This window comes from Aquarana catesbeiana, linkage group LG08 (assembly GCF_042186555.1).
Source record: "Aquarana catesbeiana isolate 2022-GZ linkage group LG08, ASM4218655v1, whole genome shotgun sequence".
Taxonomy (NCBI): Eukaryota; Metazoa; Chordata; class Amphibia; order Anura; family Ranidae; genus Aquarana; species Aquarana catesbeiana.
The window spans coordinates 3,258,684-3,280,961 of record NC_133331.1 but is presented as its reverse complement, the minus strand read 5'-3'; the positions used below and the strand labels follow the sequence as shown (position 1 = coordinate 3,280,961).

General features: G+C 46.0%; 1 protein-coding gene across 1 annotated transcript in view; it reads right to left on the bottom strand.

Moving 5' to 3' along the window:
- Positions 1-781: 781 nt before the first annotated feature.
- The window catches only part of PTPN6 (protein tyrosine phosphatase non-receptor type 6), a 132,566-nt gene continuing 111,069 nt past the window's right edge, over positions 782-22,278 (bottom strand). Inside the window, exons 11-16 of the mRNA XM_073595423.1 lie at positions 16,375-16,529; positions 16,190-16,257; positions 9,307-9,458; positions 5,372-5,451; positions 5,149-5,276; positions 782-995 (exon numbers count right to left, since the gene is read on the bottom strand). Of these exons, the coding sequence (XP_073451524.1) occupies positions 5,156-5,276; positions 5,372-5,451; positions 9,307-9,458; positions 16,190-16,257; positions 16,375-16,529 (576 nt within the window). The 3' untranslated portion in view covers positions 782-995; positions 5,149-5,155. The remainder of the gene's footprint in view (positions 996-5,148; positions 5,277-5,371; positions 5,452-9,306; positions 9,459-16,189; positions 16,258-16,374; positions 16,530-22,278) is intronic.

Here is a 22,278-nt window from a genome sequence, read left to right as displayed (position 1 = left end):
GGCACTCATTGGCTGCACAGATAGGCACTGATGAACTCTGATAGGTGGCACTGATGGGCACTCTTTAGCAGCATTGATGGGCACTGATAGACGGCACTGATATGCACCTGTAGGTGGCACTGGTGGACACTGATAGGCGGAACTGGTGGGCAGTGCCTCTCCCTGTTCGGGACCGATTGTCCTTCTGTCAGAAGCCGGTGGTCGGCTTTTTTTCCCCCTGTAAGCGGGATCAGCCGTGTCTCATTGATTCGGTGATCACAGAGCACGCAGGCAGCTCATGCACTGGAGAACGTGTATTGACGCCCTCCCGGGCAATTAAGGCCTGTGCTGTAGCTGTCATTCGGGTATAGCGGGGGCGGGAGGTGATTAATGTTTGTGCATTAACAAATCATTTTAAAGGATTTATGAATCTAATCATGAGAATCTCATATAAAGACCATTATTTTACAGCTTATATCAGTCATGTTTGTTTATTTTAAATCTGCCCCTTTTATTACTATAAGAACTGGTGATCCTGCCATGAAGGTCCTTGGTTGGGCACTTCCTAATATAGGGTGACAACGCTCTGTCTCCTAATTGTACTCTTGCGTTGTCACCCTCTCCTATGGGCTTCTGATGGAGACTACAAGAAGCTGTTTTAATACATGTGACTCGGACACGGTCCACTGTTGACACCATCAGGAAACCCATCCTGAGAAATCGCATGGCGCCATCGCCGGAGGTCTGAAAAGCGGTTGCGAAGAGGCTGCAGGAGATCAGTAAATACCAAACCAGGCGTACATCTGTGCGCGACACTTTATTAAATTATCTATTTCATATCGTGGTTCAAGTAAACATTTTCCAGGTCAGGTTGGGAGTACACAAAGGTAAAGAGGGGGAGGCAGCAAAAAGGTTGAACATAAGGTACAGGAGGAACACAAGTGTGAACAGTGCGTGGTTCAAGCTGCAGGAATACTGTACTGGTTACGCCCAGGAACTGGTGGCACGCCGGAAATCTGCAGGGTAAAAAAAAAGGAGGAAAGTATTTTAAAAATATCAAGGTTTAAAGCAAAATCCCCCCCCCCCTAAAAAAAAAATCTGCATTTTGGATGTACTAGGAAAGGTTTAATATGCAACCTTCGCTCTTGTCCGGGACCCTGGGGGAAGGATTTGGCACCTCACTGGCCCGCTGTGACAAGACTTACAGCTACAACTGGCACATTTTCCCCATAGCTCTAGAGCAAGGTTCTCCAAACTTTCTAAACAAAGGGCCAGTTTACTGTCCTTCAGACTTTAGGGGGGCCAAACCTTGCCCATTGGGAGTAGAAAATGTCCTGGCGTCAGTGGGCGTAAACGGTGCCCCATCTTTGATACTAGGGGTAGGAATAGTGTCTAATTTTTGGTGTCAGTAGGAAGAATAGTGCCCCATCATTGGTGTCATTGGGAGGAATAGTTCCCAAAAGGGACAAATAAAGGCAAGTAAAGGGTTGCATTCAGCCCCCGGGCTGCAGTTTGGAGACCAGTGCTCTAGAGAACTCAAGATGGGGTGCAAATCTTGCATTGCTCACCCTGTACTAGATTACCTATTGGAGTATGGCAGCAATGGTACTTCAGATAAACAGCTGAGCCTGGTTTATTACAACCATGTTGGATTTAGGGGAAGAACTTTGAGTCAGTATCACACACTCTATGACGGATGACCCAAGCATTGGGGGGACCTCACCGGAGTCCCTGCAGGCTGACACGTTTCGAAGGAATGTCCATCCAAGCTTGGTTTTGATGAGGGACATTCATTTGAAATGCGTCAGTTCTCTTTGGTCAGTTGGAAATGTATAGCCACAGAGAGTGGGCAGATGAGCGCTGTTATTATCTATGCTTGTGAGTAGTACTTTTTCACATTCTTAATAAACTTTTGTGGAATAATGCACTAGGTCAGTGTGTCCCCTTTTCTCTTATTTTTCTAGTGGTTTAAGGACAACCCCCAGTTCTAGAGGACAGCAAGGCTTCAAGAGATATTTCCCATTGGGCTAGAACAAACTCAGTCCTAGAGGGCAGCAAGGCTCCAAGAGATATTTCCCATTGGGCTAGGAAAACCCCAGTCCTAGAGGACAGCGAGGCTTCAAGAGATATTTCCCATTGGGCTAGGACAACCTCAGTCCTAGAGGGCAGCAAGGCTTCAAGAGATATTTCCCACTGGGCTAGGACAACCCCAGTCCTAGAGGGCAGCAAGGCTTCAATAGATATTTCCCACTGGGCTAGGACAACCCCAGTCCTAGAGGGCAGCAAGGCTTCAAGAGATATTTCCCATTGGGCTGGGACACCCCCAGTCCTAGAGGGCAGCAAGGCTACAAGAGATATTTCCCATTGGGCTAGGACAACCTCAGTCCTAGAGGGCAGCATGGCTACAGGAGATATTTTCTATTAGGATAGGACAACCCCAGTCCTAGAGGACAGCAAGGCTTCAATAGATATTTCCCATTGGGCTGGGACAACCCCAGTCCTAGAGGGCAGCAAGACTTCAAGAGATATTTCCTATTGGGCTATCTTACTCATGGGCAGGAGATTATTGGTGTTGTTCATGTATAGTACCCAACCTGACAGGATCAAGACCCGACCAACACCACCCAAAATTTTCAGTGAGGTTGGGATTTATAGAGAGCTTAAAAAGTAGTAATACTTCCAAACTGCAGTCATCGTCTGTTGCCCTTGAGACTTTGACGTCTGCCCCAACTTACAGTAAAGTTGACTTGGAGCTAAGCTTTGCCCTCACATGCTTAACAGTCCAGGGTGTTTGAGCCTCTGAGCCCAACAAAGAGCTTGAGTTGGCCTTAAAGAGAAATTTAAGGCATGGACCAATGTAACTGTATTTACCATATCTGGCCAATGCCCCTGGGAGCTGGAAATCACTGAAGTAGACATTACTACTCCTCCAGTCATCTCCAAATCCAGGTCCTATTCTGAGCGGCTGACCTGCTGCATTCTGAACACAGAGGTGGCCCTTGAGCACGGGTGCCATTCAAAGAAAGCTTTGCATTTTCTGAAGGAATGCAAAGTGTTCTCTGATTGAACGAAGCGGAGAGCATGATGTCACCACCCAGCCTCTCCAATCAGAGGACACTTTGCATCCCTTCAAAACATGCTAACCATTTGTTGAACGGCGCCCATGTTGAGCGGCCACTCTTCTATGTTCAGAATGCAGCAGGCCAGCCCCTTAGCATGGGACCTGGAAACAAGTGGAGGAAAAGGGATGTCTCATCAGTATTCTTGCTGCTCCTTCAACATCCAGTCACATGCTGGGGGCAGTGCGATGACCAGACTATACCGATAAACTGCTCACTTGCACTGAGTGGTGCAAATCTCAGGACTGGACAGATAAAATGATAATTTCTGCAGAGGTTAAAATGGCTAAAAAGACGGACAACCGAGCAGTCACATGACAGCTGATCACTCAGATCTCGGCCTTCACTGAGCAGAGAGAGGTGACTGTCATCGGGCTTTGGAGGGGGAGGGGGCAGCTGCCAGTCCAGTCGGGCATCTGTGTGGATCCCGACATTAAAGTCGGGATCCTTGCAGAGCCTGGACTAGCTCTCGAGCTTTAGCCTGCTGTTGACTGAATCTGGGTCACAGAAGTACAAAAATAAGTGCACCCTGTGACCCAGAAGAGAAGTATGGCCAAAAAAAAAGCTTTGGCCCTACTTCTTTAACCGATCGTATCACGTAGGAGTACGGCAGCAGAGCGGGCCTCCTGTGCTGGATCACGTATCTAGTAGCACTTCCAGGTAGGGGGCTTGGGTGCGCGTTGTACAGCGTCGCATGACCACGCAATTGTCAGTTAACCACTTCCTGCCCATAGGCCGCCATATGACGTCCTGGACTTTGAGTGGAGATATCTGAATGATGGGTGCAGCTACAGGTATCATTCAGATATCATCTGTGCACCGCAAGAACAATCATAGTGGCAGTTCAGCCACTTGATTGTTCTTACAGGCGGCGGGAGGAGACCCCCCCCCCCCCGCCACCCTGTGGTGCCTTTCCTGGCTCGCTCCTGCGATCGGCGAGCCGGAGAACGAATTGGTCGTCACCGGGAGTTGATCATAGAAATTTCTGATGACCATTCGTCTCTATGACCCTCGGAGGCCCGGGTGCGACCTTATGACATCACGTCCGTGCCGGCGGAAGTAAACAATACCGGGGACGCGACTGGAAAGCGAAGAGAGGTTTTTTTGTTTTTTTTTATCTCGCCTGGAGGAGTGATGTGAGGTCTTATAGATCCCACATCTCTCTATAAGGAGGACCTGTCACAAACTATTCCTATCATGTTTATATTTCTTGTAATAGGAATAAAAGTGATAAAAAAAAACATTTTTTTAAAGAGAAAGGGTAAAAAAATAAATAAAGTAAAATAAAGAATAAAAAAATAAAAAAATTTAAAGCACCCCCGTCCCCGCGTGCTCGCGCACAGAAGCAAACGCACACGAAAGTCGCGCCCACATATGTAAACGGCATTTAAATCACACATGTTAGGTATCGCCGAGTGCGTTGGAGCAAAAGCAACAATTCTAGCCCAAGGCCTCCTCTGTAACTCCAAACTGGTAAACTGTAAACATTGTCGCCTATGGAGATTTTTAAGTACCGAAGTTTGGCGCCATTCCACGAGCGAGCGCAATTTTCAAGCGCGACATGTTAGATATCTATTTACTCGGCATAACAGCATCTTTCATATTATACAAAAAAATTGGGCTAATTTTCCTGTTTTGTTTTTTTTTTTTTAATTCTTGAAACAGTTCCCCCCCCCCCTCTCAAAAAAAACGTGTTTGAAAAATCGCTGCGCAAATACCGTGCAACATAAAAAGTTGCAACGACCGACATTTTATTCCCTAGGGTCTCTGCTAGAAAAAAACATATATAATGTTTGGGGGGTTCTGAGTCATTTTCTAGAAAAAAAAAAAAATGATGATTTTTTTTTTACATGTAGGAGCGAGGTGCCAGAATTTCCCCCCGGATGGGAAGTGGTTAAAGTAACGCAGTGCCAAAAAACAAAAATGGCCTGGTCATGAAGGCGGGGGGGGGGGGGTAAATCTTCTGAAGGTCATAGGGTTAAATGTATATTCAGCTGTCTGGCTGGAATTGGATGCTGAGCGCACATCAGGGGGTCCGTCCATTCCTTACCTCGGAGTTACTTTTTCTTTACGGAAGTTCGGGTCTTTTCTCGCTCTGAAGACATTTTCTTGTTGACTTTTTCTTTCTTATCTTTCTTGGCATTTAAATTCTCATAGAGGGTTCCCTCGTCTTTAGGCCTGCAACATAAAGGATGGACAGATGTTGGAGCATGCACATTTGGAGTGGCGAAGGCATACAATCGATGCCGGAGTAGGCGCACACGGAATATTACTTTGATGGGCTTCGCGTCACTTTCATCTTGGACATGGCGGGCGCAAGGTTCCCGTATTCTGACTCCACAGCCTTAGTTCTCTGCAAGGGAAAAGAAAAAAAAAGAGATAACCAATCATGTGAGCCAATTGTTAGAAATGCGCGGTTCATTTCCTTCTGAAACAAAATTCGGGTGAATTTTTCGTTATTCGGAAATTCGGATGCATCCAAATTTCTGAATGACAATAGTAACAAATTTAAAACTAATCCGAAATAACAAAAAACTAAATTTTGGACAAAATTCAGATCGGTTTTCGAACTTGAATTCAAGTCGTTTTCAAATCGATTCCAAATTGAATTTGGATTTTCGAAGAGAATAAAATAGAATAGAAAATAAAGGAATAGGAAATAATAGAATAGAAAATAAAAGAATAGAATATAATAGAGTAAAACAGAACAGAATAGAAAATAAAAGACTAGAAAGGAAAAATAAAGGGTTATAAAAGAATAGAATGGAATAGAAAGAATATAACCATCTTCCAAAATTCAAATTTCGAAAAGAATACATTCTATCTCAAATGGAATTTGAATTCAAATTGATTAAAATTTTCTGAAAATTCTAATCGATTCGAATTCAAAAGAAACAAATTCTGAAAGCGAATTAAATGAATTTAACTCAACAAATTTATGCAAATAACGAATTGAAGCAAAACAATGGGGGGCACACACCATTTGATGGCTGTGTATAAAACTGACAGGCAGACTCCTGATTGTGAGCCAGGTCTTCTCATCCAACATCAGTACCTGACCTCATCAAGGCTCTGTTGGCTGAATGAGCACACATTTCCGAAGACTCGTTCCAAAATCTGGTGGAACGCCTAACTACAAGAGGGGATCTGGTAACATTGAAGAGGGATGGGGGGAATAGTATAGCAACTTAAAGACCGCAATACATATAAAAGTTTTGAGAATGACACAAATATTAATTATCACAAAGTCTCCTCTCTCAGTGTTTGTAGATCTTTGTGTCAGATGTTATTATGGGATACTGAAATATAATAGGAGCATTCCAGAAGTGTCAGACTCTTTTATTGACAAAGACATGAAGTTTATGTAAAGAAGGTGACCCTTCTTTTGCAAGACCTTTGCAATTCCCCCCCGACATGCTGTCACACAACTTCTGGGCCTCCTGATGGGCACCCCCATTCTTCCATTATCAATGCTTGGAGTTTGTCAGAATTTGTAGGGGTTTTTTTGTTCACCCGCCTCTTGAGGATTGACCACAAGTTCTCAATGGAATGAAGTTCTGGGGAGTTTCCTGGCCATGGACCCAAAATTTCCATGTTTGGTTCCCCAAGACATTTGGTTATGACTTTTGATCCATCATGCTGGAGAAGGCATTGTTCCTCACCAAACTGTTCTTGGATGGTTGGGAGAAGTTGCTCTCGGAGGAGGTTTTTGTACCATTCTTTATTCATGGCAAAATTGTGAGTGAGCCCCCCCACTCCCTTGGCTGAGAAGAAGCCCCACACATGAATGGTCTCAGGATTCATGACACAGGACTGATGGTAGCGCTCACTTTTTATTCTCTGGTCAAGGTTTTTTCCCGGATTCTGCAAACAATCGGAAAGGGCATCCATCAGGGAAAATTACTTTCCCCCAGTGCTCAGCAGTCCAGTCCCTGGACCTTTTGCCGAATATCAGTCTGTCCCTGATGTTTTTCCTAGAGAGAAGTGGCTTCTTTGCTGCCCTTCTTGACAACAGACCATCCTCCAAAAGTCTTCTCCTTGCTGTGCGTGCCGATGTATTCACACCTGCCTGCTGCCATTCCTGAGCAAGCTCTGCACTGGTGGTGCCCCAATCCCGCAGCTAAATCAACTGTAGGGGAAGATACTGGCACTTACTGGAATTTCTTGGGTGTCCTGAAGCTTTCTTCACAACAATTAAACCTCTCTCCTTGAAGTTTTTGATGATCCGGTAAACGGTTAATTTCGGTGCAATCTTAGTAGCAGCAATATCCTTGCCTGTGAATCCCTTTTTGTGCAAAGCAATGGTGACTGCATGTGTTTCCTTGCAGGTAACCATGGTTAGAGGAAGAACAATGATTTCAAGCACCATCCTCCTTTTAAAGCTTCCAGTCTGTTATTCTAACTCAATCAGCATTACAGAGTGATTTCCAGCCTTGTCCTCGTCAACACTGACACCTGTGTTACCGAGAGAATCATTGACATGATGTCATCTGGATCTTTTGTGGCAGAGCTGAAATGCAGTGGAAATGTTTGGGGGGGGGGGTTAAGTTCATTTTCATTGCAAAGAGGGACTTCATTCATCTCTCTTCATAACATTCTGAAGTATATGCAAATTGCCATTATAAAAACTGAAGCAGCAGACTTTGTGAAAATTAATATTTATGTCATTTTCAAACCTTTTGACCATGGCTGTGCTCTTTGGGAATGTTGACACTAATGAGAGTACAGTGAGGAGATGTGAACAGTGGTGGGAGTAGTGAGGGTATGTGGTTACTGGTGAGAGTATGGTATGGGGAATTGGACACTGGTGAGAGTATGGTATGGAGAATTGGACATTGGTGGGAGTACGGTATGGGGAATTGTACACTGGTGGGAGTACGGTATGGGGAATTGCACACTAGTGGGAGTACGGTATGGGGAATTGGACACTGGTGAGAGTATGGGATGGGGAATTGGACACTGGTGAGAGTATGGTATGGAGAATTGGACACTGGTGGGAGTATGGTATGGGGAATTGGACACTGGTGGGAGTATGGTATGGAGAATTGGACACTGATGAGAGTATGGTATGGGGAATTGGACACTGGTGAGAGTATGGTATGGGGAATTGGACACTGGTGGCAGTATGGTATGGGGAATTGGGCACTGGTGAGTACTTTATGGGGAATTGGACACTGGTGGGAGTACGGTATGGCGAATTGGACACTGGTGGGAGTATGGTATGGGGAATTGGGCACTGGTGGGAGTATGGTATTGGGAAATGGACACTGGTGAGAGTACATAGTGGGGATATGGACACAAATGAGAGTTCAGTATGGGGAGGTGGGCACTGATGATAGTATAGTGAGGGGACATAGACAACTGTTGAAAGTATAGTGTAGAGATGTGGATACCGATAACAGTACAGTTTGGGGATGTGGACACTGGTGAGAGTACATTGTAGGGATGTGAACACTGGAGAGAGTACATTTTGGGAACGTAGACACTGGTGAGAGTGCATTGTGGGGATGTGGACACTGGAGAGAGTACATTGCGGGAATGTGGACACTGGAGAGAGTACATTGTGGGGATGTGGACACTGGAGAGAGTACATTGTGGGAATGTGAACACTGGAGAGAGTACATTGTGGGAATGTGAACACTGGAGAGAGTGCATTGTGGGAATGTGGACACTCTTGAGGGTACATTGTGGGGATGTGGACACTGGAGAGAGTACATTGTGGGAATGTGAACACTGGAGAGAGTACATTGTGGGAATGTGAACACTGGAGAGAGTACATTGTGGGAACGTGGACACTGGTGAGAGTACATTGTGGGGATGTGGACACTGGTGAGGGTACATTGTGGGGATGTGGACACTGGTTAGAGTACATTGTGGGAATGTGGACACTGGAGAGAGTACATTGTGGGAATGTGGACACTGGAGAGGGTACATTGTGGGAATGTGGACACTGGTTAGAGTACATTGTGGGAATGTGGACACTGGAAAGAGTACGTTGTTGGGATGTAGAAATTGCTGACTAGTCATCGTCTTTGGTGGAGACACAGACTCTGATAATTGAAGAATACCCCCACATGGGCTGTCAGACATCTAATGAAAAGCTCAGGGAGTGCTCAGGTTCCTGATGTGGCAATTCCCCCTTGGCAGCAGACCCCACAAAACGAAAAGTGGAATTAGATATCTTGTGTTAAACACAAGGTGATGGTACCTCTAGCGCTCGCAGTTTGTGCTTCGTGGAGTCAATGTAATGTGCAATAGAGGTATAGATGAACCTATATTGAGCCTCTGTCTGGACCATTCCTGAGCGCTGGGATCGTACCATCTGAATGGTCTTCTGAACATCTATATCACAGTCCAGACCTGGAATAGACACAACGTCAGTCAGAAGGGGGGAGGGAGCCAGGGGGGAGTCATGTGCAAGTAACACCAGCAGTAAACTGACATTTAGGACACAGGTATCACTTTTAAAACATTGACTGTCATACATTTGCTCCTGTTGAAGCTGTCAGCTCTTATGCTTTTAGAAGGGCACCTTCACCCTACATGCAAGGGGGGTTTCCCTTTAGGGTGTGCTTACGTCCCTTCTGGGCTTATATGCTGCTCACTAGGCCCTCTCACTATATTATTGGGGCAAGCGGAGCTTTTCAGAGTCCTGGCCTGTGTGCATGTGCAGTTATGAGAAGAGTATAGAGTGGGAACAAGATCCCCAATGAGGGTGTAGGCAGGTGCAGTCTATTTTCTCCACTGCAGATGGCGCTCAACTGCAGCGGCAATGCAGAGGGAGAGGAAGTCAAGAGGAACATGGTTCCTCTATGGTTTCCTGGGTCACTGGGGCAGTGATCCTGTTGGATGCTGGCAGCCCATGTGACATTGGAAGCCATCTTGGGTCAGGCAGAGTCTATTTTTAGACCCTGGCTCCTGAGTTTGGCACGCATTTAAAGTGTGGGTTCGCTAAACGCATGCCGAACTCAGTGGGTTTCATTCCACACCTCAAGACAGATGTTGTCAGTTCGGCTGAGATCTGCTCTGCTACAATCTTTTGATCATCCCTGAGTGTTAGTGGAAGGGCTGCCTTCCTGCCAGGCTTGTTGTGAACTGTTATGGTCTGACTACAATACAAGTTCCTTCTACTGCATCGGGACTTTGTGTGTTACTGCTGCTGCACCAAGCTACACCCGCACACAAGAGAAAGAATGCGCTAAGCCACAGGCCTGAAGAGGAATATCCTGTACTACCTACTGCTAATAGTCAAGTACCAAGCAACCCCTCCTGTGTAGTTTGGTGGTACTTCTAGACTTGTGACAACCAGGATGTGGACATTACTCATTATTGGACTCTGGTTTGCCAAGATATGGGACTATTATTGCCACGGATTCTGGACTGTACCGCCAATCACATGGAATTTTGAAAACCATTTATTTGTAGTGCCTTTTGATACTTTACTAAAAGTTCACAAAAGCCAGTATAATGCCTTTTTATTGATTGAACATTTGCTAAGGCAAAGACAAAGAAATACTTGAGTGTGTAAGTGTAAATCTGATTGGCCACAGAGTTGGTGGCAGTTAGGGAAAGTGGTTTCCCTTCTGGTGGTGCAGGTATAGCTCCCCTTCAGTATGTCATGCACCAAGTGTCCAGGACCCCGATGTTCAATGGGCCTCAGGCGCTCAGTTGGATCTTGTAGCCCTAACCTGCAGCCACAGTAATTTGCAAGGCCTTGCACAAGAGTAGCTCTGGGCTCCTTGGAAGCTGCATGGACCAGGGGATGGAGAGGTATAGGACCCTCCATCGTACACAGGAAGAGCAGCTCTGATAGGTTGCAGCAAGCTTCCAAATGGAACAGACCCTTCATTTCATCTTGAGTGTCTTCCTTTTTTGTAAGACCCCAAACACAACTTGCAGCTAAGGGGGGAAGCTTTGACGGGGACCACTACTTGGCTGTCACAATAACAGGTTGATACATAAGGTCCTAGGAGTCCATGGCAGCGAGTTCTAGGTGCTAGATTAAATGAAGCAATAAGAAGAGGGCAAGACTTTTGGAGAGATGGGAAAACTGAAGTCGCTTGGACTACGGTTGGAGTAGAGAAGTCCAAACTTTCCTTCTCCAAGAGAGGTTTGATCAGGAGAAAATAAAGAAGCAATAAACAGATAGGGGGCATTACAGAGCCTGAAGCCTTTTAATACAGAGTACACTGAAGCATCATAGTAAAACTACAACAAGCTGTCCACTGTGTAGGCAGGTTGAAATGTGTTTAGTTAGTTCCAGCCACCGGCTTAAGCTGGGGAAGGGGTTAAACATTTTCGGCTCAGTTCCCAGGCTTTTGGTTTTTGCAGGCCCACCCATTATACAAACAGGGGGACCTCTCAGATCGAGGGTGCCATACCGCCGCTGAGCCAGGAGGCGGTATGGAGAACGTAGTGCAGGGGGCATGGAGACCAGTTGCAGCTGGTGCTAATATTTTGGGGGGTGGGTGGGGGGTGGCAAACCAACTCCACCACCCTTCCCCGGTGGGAGATGTGGGGGGAAGGGGGCCGTTACCCCCCCCCCCCGCGGGCACCACCAATCCCCCATCCCCCCGATGGGAGACACGGGGGGGAGGGGGGCTTTTGTCCCCCACACCCCCCTGCGGGAGATGGACTTGAAGGCAGCGTTCACCAGTGCCACCAATCGCCCCCCAGCAGGAGATGGACGGACGGGAAGGCGGAGGGCCTCCTTACCCTAGGAGGCAGATGACGAGTCCACCCGAGATGACACTGTGATCTCCCCTCCTCCTCCCTCCACTGTCATAGCTGGAGTGCTGGATGTCGCTGAGGGTGGGATGTCCATGAAGACCTCGCACCAGGGGTGTTGCTACTCCTCCTGGCTGAACAGGAAGTGGGTTCTGAGACTTCCTGGCCAATTGGGACTCAGGACCCAATTCCTGATTGGTCGGGAGGAGAATTAGGAAGACAATAGCGAATATTAATTCACTATTGTCACACAAGTGGGTGAGCTCAGGGTGCAATGCTCTGCACCCAGAGCCTACCCTTTTTTGAAGCCAATTAGAGCCTCAGGCTCTAATCATGTGCTTAAAAAAAAAAAGAACCCCATTGAAATCCATGCGTCTGGCACCCTGCATGTAAATTAGGGGCCCGGGTGAATGGATTAGGAGGGCAGCAAGGATGGCACTGAAGAAATCGGGAGACACGGACAGCACCCAAGGCATAGACAATGCCTATATATGGACTCTCACAGAGGTCTGCCTGGGTCCCTACATCATGGTAGGATTAGGGAAAGGACATTGTTTGTTCTGTATCGCCATGCTGCATTTCTACAGTAAAAGTTATCTTAATCCTTCTGAGCCTGGTCTGAAGTTATTCAAAGGGGTGCATGTTGGTTCTGACGTATTCCAAAGATCGCAGGTCTGTAAAGCACTACAGGGTATGAAGTACCACCACTAGCAAAGGTTAACTTGGCAAGAAAAGGAAGAGAAGTGTAGTTGCTATGGGTAACCAGGTAAGGAACAAGCTACAGCAACTAGTCACTAGGCGTGGTACCTGGTAAGCGAGGGGGTTGGTATTCTGGCTCCCTCCCTAGCAGTCCGTCTCCCATAGTAACCAGGAGCAGACTAGCATTACAATGATCTATGGCCTGGTCACATGGCATGGAAAGGGAAGAGTTAAGTAGAACATGCATGAGGTCAGCGCTAGGTGCGCAGCGGAACTCCATTCTGTTACTGGGAGTGACGTAACAGAGGTACACTGGACTGGTGGAGTGGGCACAGGCTCAGCACGTCCCCCCTAATGCAACCATACAAGTTACAGTGTGTAATGACATGGGACAAGTCGCTCTTCGGAGGAACTCTGTACTTTATTTGCTGCACACAGTGAAGACTCATCTCTAAGTCAGGGAACTGCATTAATCTTAGATGTTCCACATGACCGCAGGCAGTGGTAAGTGTGCTCCCCACAAGTGTTACCCCATGTGCACGGGTGCATTAGACGCCACCCATACAACACGGCAAAGTAGGAAAGAAGATGACAACGCCTCCCACAAGCGAGTGAAAGGAATGAGGAAAGACACATTCACCCTTGGGTCACTGCAATTGTGACTTATTTTAAAGCATTTTGCAAACCACAAAACTCTGAGCATAGCAACTGTGTGGAAATTAAACAACCCAACAGAAATGTTGGTCAGAAATGAAGGTCAATGGAGCTAAGGAACTGATGCCCCCCCAGTGAGCAGATGAGTGTTGAATGAAGTTCATCAAAGTTTTGAAGCAAGGGTTCCTAACTGGGGTATCCATTAGTTCATGGTATTCAAAAGATGGTTGCGTTACTACGGCCTTTGATACTGTTGACCGCCCGCTCCTTCCCAACAAATTCCATTCCCTTGGCCTCCAAGATTCTGCTCTATCCTGGTTCTCCTCTTACCTATCACAGTGCTCCTTCAGTGCTCTACAAATATGTCTCCTCCTATCCATTTCCTTTTTCTGTAGGGGTCCCCTAAGGCTCTGTTCTTGGACCCCTTCTCTTCTCTATCTACACCTCCTCCCTTGGTCACTTGATAACCTCCTACGGCTTCCAATACCATCTCTACGCTGATGACACCCAAATCTGTCTACTCCTCACCCCGTCAGTCTCTTCTCACATTACTAACTTACTAACTGACATATCAGCATGGATGTTGCACCACTGAATCTCTCTAAAACCGAGCTGATAATATTCCCCCCTGCCTGTGCCCCCCTCCATGACTTTTCCATCATGGTTAATAATGCAACCATCAATACATCCCCTCATGCCAGGATACTAGGTGTAATTCTAGTCTCTAGTCTGTCATTTAAGCCCCAAGTCCAGTTGTTGTCAAAAGCTTGTAGACTTCACCTCCGCAACATCTCTAAAATTCACCCCTTTTTTACTAAGGAAACCACCAAGCTCCTCATTCAATCCCTTGATAATTCTTGCCTTCGCTTCTTGTCTTCTCATAGACCTACCTCTCCATAGCTGCTGCCAGAATCGTCTACCTTACTAACCTCTAAGTGTCCTCCACCCCTCTCTGCCAATCCCTCCACTTGCTTCCATTCAGTTTCCTTCACCCCTCTCTGCCAATCCCTCCACTGGCTTCCATTCAGTGACCTTTATCCCTCTCTGCCAATTTCTCCACTGTCCTCCACCCCTCTCCGCCAACCCCTTCACTGGCTTCCATTCAGTGTCCTCCACCCATCTCTGCCAATCCCTTCACTGGCTTCCATTCAGTGTCCTCCACCCCTCTCTGCCAACCCTTCCTGCGGCTTTCAATTGCCTAACAAATTATATTCAAAATACTAACAACAACATACAAAGCCATTCACAACTCTGCCCTGAGCTACATCACCAATCTTGTCTCCAAATATCACCCTAACCGCTCTCTGTGCTCCTCTCAAGACCTCCTGCTCTTAGGCTCCCTTGTTTCCTCCTCCCATGCTCATCTCTAGGACTTCTCCAGAGCCTCTCCCATCCTCTGGAACTCTGTACCTCAGTCTGTCCGGCTATCTTCTTATTGCCTTCTCATAGGCCTACCTCTCCATAGGCTATCCCCTCTTCAGTCTATCATGAACGCTGCTGCCAGACTCGTCTACCTTACTAATCTCTCAGTGTCCTCCACCCCTTTTTGTCAATCCTTCCACTGGCCTCCATTCAGTGTCCTCCACCCCTTTCTGCCAATCCCTTCACTGGCTTCCATTCAGTGTCCTCCACCCCTCTCTGCCATTCCCTCTATTGGTTTCCATTCAGTTTCCTTCACCACTCTCTGCCAATCCCTCCACTGTTCTCCACTCAGTGTCCTCCACCTCTCTCTGCCAATCCCTCCAGTGGCCTCCATTCAGTGTCCTCCACCCCTCTACTGGCTTCCTTTCAGTGTCCTCCACCCCTCTCTGCCAATCCCTCTACTGGCCTCCATTCAGTGTCCTCCACCCCTCTACTGGCTTCCTTTCAGTGTCCTCCACCCCTCTCTGCCAATCCCTCTACTGGCCTCCATTCAGTGTCCTCCACCCCTCTCTGCCAATCCCTCTACTGACCTCCATTCAGTGTCCTCCACCCCTCTCTGCCAATCCCTCTACTGGCTTCCATTCAGTGTCCTCCACCCCTCTCTGCCAATCCCTCCACTGGCCTCCATTCAGTCTCCTCCACCCCTCGATACCAATCCCTCCTGAGGCTTTCGATTGCCTAACAAATTAAATTCAGAATACTAACAACAACATACAAAGCCATTTAGAACTCTGCCCTGAGCTACATCACCAAACTTGTCTCCAAATATCACCCTAACCGTCCTCTCCGTTCCTCTCAAGACCTCCTGCTCTCAAGCTCCCTTGTCTCCTCTTCCCATGCTGTTCTTCAGGACTTCTCCAGAGCCTCTCCCTACCTCAATCTGTCCAGCTATCTCCTACTCTTTTCCTGATGACGTGCGCCTGAGCTCAAACTACATAGAAGACGAGGCTTGAGAAGCCTGATATAGGAGCTTTCATTTTCCACTACAGCTGAGACGCACGCCACTCTTCCTATCTCATACGCTGAGTGACGGACCGGCCTCTGCCTCATCCCCCAGCTGTGCTGCTATCTACTGGATTTTATATGGGCATGTAAGTGCTTTTTAATAATGACGGTATTACACTATATTGCCTTTCTGTGGCTCGTACTTGGGGGATCCAATTTCTACAGATTTAAAGATAAGGAGTGCTGGATGTACACTTCAGAGTGTATTACTGCTGCTAATAATTGGAGGAATCACCAAATACCATCTATGATTGAATGAACTTTGATCGGTATTGGTAACAGTTGTTTGGAGCGATTTCTGGCTTGGAAGATTCCAGCTAACGGAGGAAGAACGGTCAAACATTCCCATAGACACACTCCTAAACCTTGTGGACAACCTTCCCAGGATAGCTGAAGCTGTTTTAGCTGCAAAGGGTGGGCCAACTCAATATTGAACCCTACGGACTAGGACTGGGATGCCATTAAAGTAAAGGCAGAAGTCCCAAAATTTTTGGTAATACCCTGTATGGTGTATGTTTAGAACCCATGTCTGAAAGGTAATGTATCAATTAACCAATCACTGTTAGTTCTCAAGATCATTTCACCTTTTGTTTGAATGATGTCCACCAACATGTCAATGACGATGATGGTTCCAGTACGGCCAATCCCAGCGCTGTGAATAGATAAGAAATGAGAAAACAAAGGTATGCTGAGTAACATCAGTTTCAGATCATGTGACAAAACAGGATTTCACTGGGACATTGGACTGACTGAGGACTGATGAATTCACCTGCAGTGTACAACGATAGGCCCAGCTCCTGGTATGCTCTCCTGCATTCGGTTGATCTCTCCAAGGAAACTCAGGACACCGCCCGGGTCAGATGGAACCCCATGATCTGGCCAGTTTAGGTACTGATAGTGGACAATCTCTCTGGTCTCATTGCGCTGCAGATACAAATGGGAAGAATGTTACAGAACAGTGGTCTCTAAACTGCAGCCCGGGGGCCAGATTCAGCCGTTTCCTTTTTTTTTTTTTAGGCCTTGGGGTACTATTTCATACACTAATACCAACAATGGGGCATAAATCCCCCCCCCCCCCCGAGACCAGTGATGGGGCACAATTCCTCCCAATTACACCAACATTTGGGAAAAATTACACCAATGATGGGGCACAATTCCTCCTACCAACACCAACGAAGAAGGACAATTTCTCCCAATTATACCAACAATTGGGCCCAATGACACCAATGATGGGGCACAATTCCTCCCAATGACACCAATGATGGGGCACAATTCCTCCCAATGACACCAACAATTAGGCTCAATGATGCCAAATGGGCTATGGACATCTTTGGGATGGGTTGCCACTGGACTTTGTGCCCAAACATAAAATATGCAGGCCATTGGTGAGTAACAGCCAACTATAATTGACAGCACAGATACACATGGGAATCTAGAATATGTGTTAGGCAGAAGAAGGAGGCAATTACCCAGACAAGACTCTGTGTCCGATAATAATGTCTACTGATAAAAGAAAATTCAGCAAAGAAAGTCTTTGGACTTTACTAAGCCTACAGAGATAGAGAAGATCTCCAACTAGGTATTCTATGTGGGGAAGTTCTAAGTAATAAAATCCTTAAATTTAACAAGCTAAAGAGGAACTTTTTTTAAACAAAACATTCATTTTTCGACCAAGGCATTCAGGTTAATGATTCTCCTAGGTCCCAGTTCGAAAACAATTTTATTATTTGGGTCCTCAGATTAAAAACTCAACCCCTGGTATGAACATATTGAAATACTGGCAGAGTTCTGCAGCAACAACCTTCTTGCACCGATTTCTTCCATTATTTTAACATTTATCTGAAGAATTCCACCTTCAAAATGCAATGAAAGAAAGAGGTCCCATGGACATCCTCGGCCTTTTCATCTTGCTCTACACTGGCCGGGGGGAGAAGTCAGGTGGAGCGCATTGCTGCATTAAGGCCCACTCAATAGGGGTGGACATTTAGCAGACGTCATGGGTATCTACACCCCTGGTGCCCAACCTGCGGCCCTCCGACCCCAGGAATCTGTAGTGGGAACATTGATTGGGGTAATAGCTTTGATCTCTACCAGCCTCTCATGTAACATCTTCCCAGCTACATATTGTCTTCTGCAGCATCTCCCCACCAACAATGCAGCATTGAAAACTAGAATTAAAGATATAACAAAACTATCAATATTAATTAATTTAAAAAATATATATAAAAACACACGTAAAAAGTGCAAATGTGAAGACACTGACTGTGTTGATGGGGAGATTTTCTTTCCATCCACCCATGGAAGGCCATAATCTATGGCCTGCCTAAGGCTCTTATCATATGGGCAGGTCACTGCAATAAATCCAGGTGACTGAGGTGCATTTTTTAAACCTGGTTCACACCTATGCAGGTTGCAGTTTGCATATTCCAGGTGCATTTCGGGTTTTTCAATACATGTTTTTGATTCATTGAGGTCTAAGGAACCAAAAACCAGAAAAAAACTGAAAAAAAATTCCCTGGCCCTTTCCATAAAATGCACAGATGTGAACGTGACCCATTAGGAAACCGTGTTACATGGACTGTAGTGTGTTTCTTCAAAACTGAAAATGGACTAAACAATGCATAGGTGTGACTGAGGCCTAAGGATGTTTCTCAGCCACTTGTCAAAACCCAGCAATTGCCACCAGATAACTCCATACACAATTGTCGTGGCCACACTGCTGTGCTTCATCATCTGGGAAAAAAAAGAAGGACATGCCGTGTTCGGCAGGAGGCCGTGCTAGCCAATGCACCCCATATAAGTGAACAAGGCCAAGCTTCAATCACAATACATTCGTGTTCAATGGACACTGTTGCAGCTCGGTGAAGAGAGAGATTTCAGTGTGAGATTCCTCTTCAAACAGGCATGGAGGAGACATATCGATTCCTGATCACCTGCTAGCCGTGGGTCAGTCTCTGGTGACAATTTCATCCACTTCAGATCACAATTCAGCAGCTATGCTCATGTACAAGGGGCCTAAGAAACAACACCGTATTAACCCATAGAGAGCCTGATTTAGAGAAGGGAGATCCAAACTTTCTAAACAAAGGGCCAATTTATTGTCCTTTAGACTTTGAGGGGGCCGGACTGTTGCCAGTGGGTGAAGAAAATGCCCCAGCCTCGGTGGGAGGAAAAAATTTACATAGTGCCTATAGTCATTAGGAGGAAGAATAGTGACCCTTCATTGGCATTATTGGGAGGAATGGTATCCCATTGATGTTTTCAGTGGAAGGAATAGTGCCTGATTGTCTTGGTGGGAGAAAATGTACCCCATCGATGGTATCAGTGGGAGGAATAGTGTCCCATCATTGGTGTCAGTGGGAGGAATAGTGTCCCATCATTAATATCAGTGGGAGGAATAGTGTCCCATCATTAATATCAGTGGGAGGAATAGTGTCCCATCATTGGTATCAGTGGGAGGAATAGTGCCCCGTCATTGGTATCAGTCGGAGGAATACTTTCCCATCATTGGTGTCAGTGGGAGGAATAGTGTCCCATCATTGGTGTCAGTGGGAGGAATAGTGTCCCATCATTGGTGTCAGTGGGAGGAATAGTGTCCCATCATTGGTGTCAGTGGGAGGAATAGTGTCCCATCATTGGTGTCAGTGGGAGGAATAGTGTCCCATCATTAATATCAGTGGGAGGAATAGTGTCCCATCATTGGTATCAGTGGGAGGAATAGTGCCCCGTCATTGGTATCAGTCGGAGGAATACTTTCCCATCACTGGTGTCAGTGGGAGGAATAGTGTCCCATCATTGGTGTCAGTGGGAGGAATAGTGTCCCATCATTGGTGTCAGTGGGAGGAATAGTGCCCCATCATTGGTGCCAGTGGGAGGAATAGTGCCCCATTATTGGTGTCAGTGGGAGGAATAGTGCCTCCTATCAGTAGAGAGGAAGAGTGTCCCAAGGGCCAGATAAAGGCAAGCAAAGGGCCACAGTTTGGAGACCATTGATTTAGAGTAAAATTCAGTGTTGAGAGACTGTAAGCACTGTAGTAAGTCTTTCTCATTCAGATGAAACTATCTCTATAGAAGTTGTGTGCACCACATAGAACACAGCAGCTGTGATTGACCCCCATGAAGCCCAGGGACAGGCCGTGGATCCGTGGCGGCAGTGCCCATTAATGAAAAATTGACGCAGAAGGCGATGGGGTGGAAACGGGTGAGATCAGAGTTCTTCTTTAATGTACACCACAAGAGCGGCACCAACTGCACTGATCATCTGCTGCGTTTCACTTCCATATTCCCAGCTTGAATGGTGCGTTTTGTGTTCCATTATAAACTGTTTGCACTTCACCTTATAGACTGAAGGTGACTGTTCACACTTTGACCACTTAAGGACCGGGCCTATTTTTCAAACTTGTTGTTTACAAGTTAAAATGTTTTTTTTTTTGCTAGGAAATTACTTATAACCCCCAAACATTATATATAATTTTTTTAGACACCCTAGAGAATAAAATGGTGGTCATTGCAATATTTTATGTCACACCATATTTGCGCAGCGGTCTTACAAGCGCAATTTTTGGGAAAAAAATTTTTGTTTGAATTAAAAAATAAGACAACAGTAAAGTTAGCCCAATTTTTTTTTATATTGTGAAAGATAATGTTACGCCGAGTAAATTGATACCCAACATGTCATGCTTCAAAATTGCGCCCGGTCGTGGAATGGCGACAAACTTTGACCCCTAAAAATCTCCATAGGCGACGTTTACAGGTTACCAGTTTTGAGTTACAAAGGAGGTATTTTGCTAGAACTATTGCTCTCGCTCTCACCATCACGGCGATACCTCATTTGTGTGGTTTGAACACCATTTTCATATGCGGGAGCGACTTACGTATTTTTTTTTTTTATTCCTTTTTTTACTTTTTTTTATTTTTTTATTTTTTTATTTTTTACAGTGTCCTTTTTTTAAAAATGTTGGGTCACTTTTATTCCTATTACAAAAAACTGAAAATTTATATCAAATACTTACCGTAATTTTCCTTTCCTGATAGGCTCCATGGCAGCATACGTGTGGGTTGACCCCGCCTCCATAACTACCCAATAGGACCCCTCCCTATAAATTTCAGCTGTGAGCTCTCAGCCATGTTTGGTAACTAGCCTACTCCAAGGATGGGGAGGGACTCCTGCTGCCATGGAGCCTATCAGGAAAGAAAAATTACGGTAAGTATTTGATATAAATTTTCCGTTTTCCTGACAGGCTCCATGGCAGCCTACGTGTGGGAAATAACTCGCCAAACACACCCGGGTGGGCACAATGCTGAGCAGAGAAAATACATTTATTTAACACTGTTAACTGACAGCACTTTCAAACCAAAATTAACGGATGACAAGGCGGCAGGTTCAACACAATAGCGTGAAACAAAAGTATTAATAGATGACCAAGAAGCCGCTCTACATATAACTTCAGGCGCGACATGACGAGAAGCCGCCCAAGAGGTTGAGATGCTCCGAGTTGAGTGTGCAGTCACTGCCTCTGGAGGAGCCAAGCCCTTCGCTTTATAAGCCTTTTGAATGATCTGTACTATCCAGGCAGAAATGGATCTAATTGAGGGCCGTTTTCCTTTATTTTTTCCATGTAGAAGAATGAAAAGAAAGTCAGTTTGTCTAAAAGATTCCGTAACTTCCAAATATTGACTCAGAGTATGTCCCACATCAAGGGGATGGACATCTTGACCCTCTGTTGTGCCAAAGGTAGGCAACACAATTTCTTGATTTTCGTGAAAAATAGGTGTTACTTTAGGGTTTGAGCCCAGCATGGGAATTAACACTGCTCTATCTGGAAAAAAAGGTCAGGAAAGGCTCTTTTGAACCCAAGTTTCTGATTTCAGACACTCTTTTGGCTGAGGTTACTGCCACCAGGAAACGGTCTTGAGTGTGAGGTCTTTGATTGATAGGGGTTTGTCAGGATCTGTTCCAAGCGTGGAAAGAAAATCTAGAACAAGGGGAACATCCCATTTGGGAAACCTCGGTTTTCTTTGAGGTTTTAGCCTGATAGCACTCTTGAAAAACTGACGACCAGGGCGTGGTTAGCCCATGAAATTCCTGTAAATGCCGAGGTGGCTGATATTTGTACACAAAGCGAACTCACTGCTAGAGGCAAATCCAACCCTGTTTGCAGAAAGCTAAGGATATCCTGGACTTCTGGATTAGGTCTAGAGGACATGTGTTCTGTGAACTTGGACCAGATACGCTCATAAACTCTATTAGTACTCTTCCGTCTGGCATTAAGAAGAGTCGGAATGGCTTCTTCTGGACAACCTACGGCTTCAAGCCTTTCCCTCTCAAAAACCAGACCCTGAGATGTAGATGAGCATGTGTTCTGTGAACTTGGACCAGATACGCTCATAAACTCTATTAGTACTCTTCCGTCTGGCATTAAGAAGAGTCGGAATGGCTTCTTCTGGACAACCTACGGCTTCAAGCCTTTCCCTCTCAAAAACCAGACCCTGAGATGTAGATGAGCAGGGCATGGATGCAGGATTGTGCGTTGGGACAGAAGATCTGGCCTGAGAGGCAGAGGAATTGAATCCCGATAACTGAGGAGTGTTAAGAGGGGAAACCATGGCCTGTTGGGCCAAAACGGCATTATTGCTATGACTTCCACCTCCTCTGTTCTGAGCCTGCGGAGAA